Below are 5,000 nucleotides of genomic sequence, written 5' to 3' on the forward strand. Positions count from 1 at the left end.
TATTATCTCATATGGAATTTAACCCATTCATGGTGGGGCTATTTCAGCTCTAAATGGTCAGAATGCCAGGGTATTCGAAGGCATAAGTGTAACGCCTTGGGATTCTCGGGCACACTAGCCGCGAGTGAGTGCTGTATCCGGTGCTGTACCACTTACGCGGCGCGCTGGCTTTAACTATATATCTCGTCTCCGGCGTCTTACCCAAAAACCACTGAACGTGATAGCAAGCTGATACAGGACAGCCTTGCCATAGTCCGAGTGAATCATCTACTTGATTTATCTGGCGTCATGATGTAAAAGACGTTGAGAGATTTAGGATCACTGTGTTATTTTGTTGTACTATGAGTAATGAGTGATTATAATTACTATAATTGCCATAATATTAAGCAAAATGGGTTTCACTTAACCTAGATTACAGGAGAGAGAGCCTTAAATGTCACCCTTTCACAGTTTTTAGCAAGCACTATTTTTATAGAGCAATGGCACACAGCAAGTCGTCGACCTCTTGTTCTAAAGTACCAATTGGAAAGCCTTTTACTGTGGCACTCACAGTCATAAGCACAGGTTTCCTTCCCCTTCCCTACCCCTTCATATTATCTCCACTTTGGATGGTTATATTTAAAAAATAAAGCTGCTTTTTGTCCTCCCTTAAAACAGCAATACTTCTATCACACTGAGTATAATGAAAATAATGAGCTGATATGGACACTATACTACAATTTTAGTCAACTGCAGCATTGATAGAGCTCGTCATATGACACATATAAGTCTCTCAATACAATGAAACTTAAAAAAATGACAACCATAAAAATGGCTCTATTTTTATAATGAGATGCTGAAAGAGAGTAGGAAAAGTCAAGGTATGTTGGGTGAAGATGCTTTACTCAGAGATAAAACCCATCCTGGAGACTGGGCAAGCAAATCTATCCCTATCCGCCATGGGTTGATTTAGTCTTCCTTTCTTTTTCCATGATACTATTCTGGCCAGTTACCAGTCTTTGCATTTTTTCCAATAGCATTGTTTAAATTCATCTTAAAACAACTGTGAAAGTGTACCATTCTGTTCTGTTACCATTACTAGAGTCTAGTTGCATCGCTAAGGAAGTGAATGGTGAATCTTGCAAGTGTCTTCAGTGCTCCAGAAAAGGCCAGGGACCTCCCGCTAAATATATTCCATAACTGTTTATACATAGGATATGCAGTAGAGTGTAACATGATGTGTGCCTTTTCTGGGCAACTACCAAATACAAGCTGAATAATTAATTGAAAAAAATATCTGTTTTAAAAGGTGTTTAGTTGTTATTAATTAAGATGTAACTTTTGGTTTTCCATCCTTTGATATTGACTGTCTTTGCTGTACAAAAATATTTTTTAATAAATTTTCTGCATCATTTGCAAGAATTATATATATTTTTTTTATGGAAGAATCCCTCCTGTATATATAGTATCTTTTTGCTATAATCTAAAGTAAACAAAAAAATTGCCAAATTGCCATAAAGCATTTTCTCACATAGCATCATCAAAATGAAGGAACAGCATTTCTAATAGATTATTCTTATATCATCCTTCTTTTACCCAAATGTCAAGACGTCCTCTCCTTTTGCAGACACAACAACCGGCCCCATAGCTAGTGTTCGTCATGCCAGCAAGAAGGCTGGAGGAAGTAGCAAGAACCCCAAAGGCAGACCAAAAGGCAAGCACCGTGGCATCAAGAAAGTCGATGGCCACTGGGTGTCATCAGGAACCATAATTGTCAGGCAGTTGGGACTCGATTATCATCCAGGCCTTAATGTGAGTCAAAATATATGTGTGCTACCATAGTAACTTGAAGTGAGAAGAAATGTACTATTTCTAGGCAAAAACTATGAGTGCTCGAATTATGTATTTAAAGAAAGAATAAGAAAAAAAAGGTAAATACATCAGTCATGATAAAAAAAAAAAAAAAAAAAAAAAAAATGCTTTCTGATTATGTTTTTCACAAAAAAATATCTTGATGGAATGTGCAAATATTGCTAATATATATATATACATATATATATATACATATATATATATATATATATATATATATATATATATATATATATTATATATATATATATATATATATAAAATTATTATTTATATTTATATAGATATATATAAATATATATATATATATATATATATATATATATATATATATATATATATATATTATATATATATTTATATATATATATATATATAATAAATTATATATATATATATATATATTATATATATATATATATATATATATAATATATATATATATTAATTATATATATATATATATATACCTATATAATATGTATATATATATATATATATATATAATACATATATATACATTTATATATATATGTGATTATATATGTATGTATATATACATTTAGATAAGATTAGATAAGATGAGTCAGCACTCATAGCTGGCAGAGGCCGGGCCGCCTTGTGCATATAGCCTGGGTGAAGCGACGTCTTCGCATATCTGTCTGAACTGAACTATATATATTTGTCCCAATTGATATTTTGAATGATCTGTTTAACCCTTCCACAATGTTCATGTTTTACAGGATTGGATCACTCTCATACTCTCATAATTCTTAGAATTACAAAGTATTCATTTCTTCAGTTATAATGCCCTAACACACCAAATGCTGATTAGTATCTTTACTGATCTATCATATATAGACATATATCATACCTTAATTCTGGAAAGAAATAGAAAACACACATTTTATGATGCCCATTCCAGGCTGACGGGGATAGATTTTCTTGACTGGTCTCCAGGATGGGCAAATGTGCCACCTGCATGGCACCCCAGATAGTTTGTTTTTTTTCTTCTTCAAAGCGAGGGAGCTTCACTCGAAGTATCATTACTTTTTGTTTTCTCTTTTATGCATTTGTTATGACACAATAGCCATATTTCTGTTTTTCATCTTTTCGTATTCTACTATTCTGTGAGACGTATGTGCCATCTTACAGTGTTTATCGTCATTGTAGTAGATTAAGATTATAGTATATGTACATGTCCTGGATCAACTTTGTCTTCTCATTTTGCCTGCATATCCTGCTTTAGAGCCAGAGCTTTCTTTTCCTGTTGGTGTTAGGAGAGACTGGTACCATCTATGTTTTGGATTTTAAACTAATCCTATATTGATGATTATTACTGCAGTTATAGAGATTATGATTGCAATTTTCATCATCAGTTACTTAACCTATTCCCGCTGGATGACATGCTATCACGTCATGGGAATATTTTGCTCCTGTGAGATGACATCCTATCGCGTCATGATCACTCCCTCTAGATACATGTTTTACCTAGTTACATATGTTTATACTTATTCCACTTACATTTCTATAGACACATTATTCTTGATGTATCAAAAAAAAAATTGAAAATAAATAAATAGATGAATAAATAAATAAATAAATAAAGAGAGAGAGAGAGAGAGAGCCTTTCAGCATCCTGTAAAATCTGAGAAGTGTAGCGTGGTATCTTGCTGGAAGAGATCTAGCACTTGGAGGCTGCATGCGCTTATTATCTTCATGGTGGGAGCAGTATCAGGCAAATAATCAGCTTGGCATGAATGGGTTAATATAGTAATTACTCATAGTGTAATAAAGAACCACAGCAATCCATGCTCCCCTAATGTCAAATATGCCAAGACGAGTATTGACACCCCTGTCCTCAGGCAAGAAATTTATTTGGCATGTCCGTGTTGCCACTGTCTGTAATGGTTTATGATGTGGTACACTTGGAAGGGTTAATTACTGTAGAATTTCTGACTAGCTCACTTTGTATTATTTATTCAGAATGTTTCCTTTCCAAGCCTTTTAAGCAAATGTCAGTTTAAAATTTTGTGTTAATTCAAAACAATTGAATGTAGTGACATTTGTTAATGCATAATTTTTATTTATGTCAGGAAGAATTACTTTGAAATATGTTCTTGGTTACAGTGGTAACAACAGTTTGTGTTCAATCAGAGAAAGGAAGAAGTGCTGCTGGACTTACTAAAAAAAAACTTGGTAAAAGTAGCAATGGCTATTAATGCTGTTAGTGGCATGTACATATAGATTTTTTTTCTCGTCCAATCTTTTTTACTTCTTCAAAGTAACTTCAGCGGATTGTTTTGTGGTGTATTTAATTTTAATATTTATGTATTTATAGTATATTGTAACAATAGCTTTGCAAAATCAGTGATGGGGGAAGCAGTGATGACATTTCTTAAATCATTATTGCATGAAAGTTGAGACTGAATCCTGATTTATTTTTACTCTTTTGTCACACACGCACACACACACACACACACACACACACACACACACACACGCACACACACACACACACACACACACACACACACACACACACACACACACACACACACACACACACACACACACACACACACACACACACACACACACACACACACACACACACACACACACACACACACACACAGAGGCACACTCACACCCACACTCACTCATACTCACACTGACACTCACACTCTCTCATACACTCATACACATCATCCATTTGACTATGAATCACGTTCCTCAAATCATCCATCCAGCAATATACATAAATACAAATAACCACAATCCTCAGGCCCTCCTCTGCCTTCCCTTCCTTATGGAAAACTGTCCCACATCAACGCAATCCCATTCCCATTCACAGGTGGGCATCGGCAGAGACCGGACACTCTTCGCCAAGGAACATGGCCACGTATTGATGACCACGGAGAAAGTGAATCCCGACTGGAACCACAAGTTCGTCAAGCGCTTTTACGCCGAGTTGAAGGACCGGCCCAAAGTCCCCATTTACAAGACTTATTTCCATGTTATCCCAGAGGATCAACACAGGAATTTCAAGCTTGTTGACCAGATTTAAAAGGGGTTGTGCATGGGAGAGTCCGTTTGATCATGTGTTTTTGTAAATAGTGTTAAAATAGATAATAGAAAAAGTGTTT

The 5,000-nt window shown here is 34.8% G+C and overlaps 1 protein-coding gene across 1 annotated transcript in view; it reads left to right on the forward strand.

Annotated features, from left to right (window-relative positions):
• Positions 1 to 4,999, forward strand: part of mRpL27 (mitochondrial ribosomal protein L27) — a 6,430-nt gene extending 1,431 nt beyond the window's left edge. The window contains exons 2-3 of the mRNA XM_086541567.1: positions 1,607 to 1,791; positions 4,709 to 4,999. Coding sequence (XP_086397693.1) covers positions 1,607 to 1,791; positions 4,709 to 4,921 — 398 coding nt within the window. The 3' untranslated portion in view covers positions 4,922 to 4,999. The remainder of the gene's footprint in view (positions 1 to 1,606; positions 1,792 to 4,708) is intronic.
• Position 5,000: the final 1 nt, after the last annotated feature.

Source organism: Penaeus japonicus, unplaced genomic scaffold, assembly GCF_977035675.1.
Source record: "Penaeus japonicus unplaced genomic scaffold, GWHDUDI00000001_assembly GWHDUDI00000011, whole genome shotgun sequence".
In the NCBI taxonomy this organism is placed as follows: domain Eukaryota; kingdom Metazoa; phylum Arthropoda; class Malacostraca; order Decapoda; family Penaeidae; genus Penaeus; species Penaeus japonicus.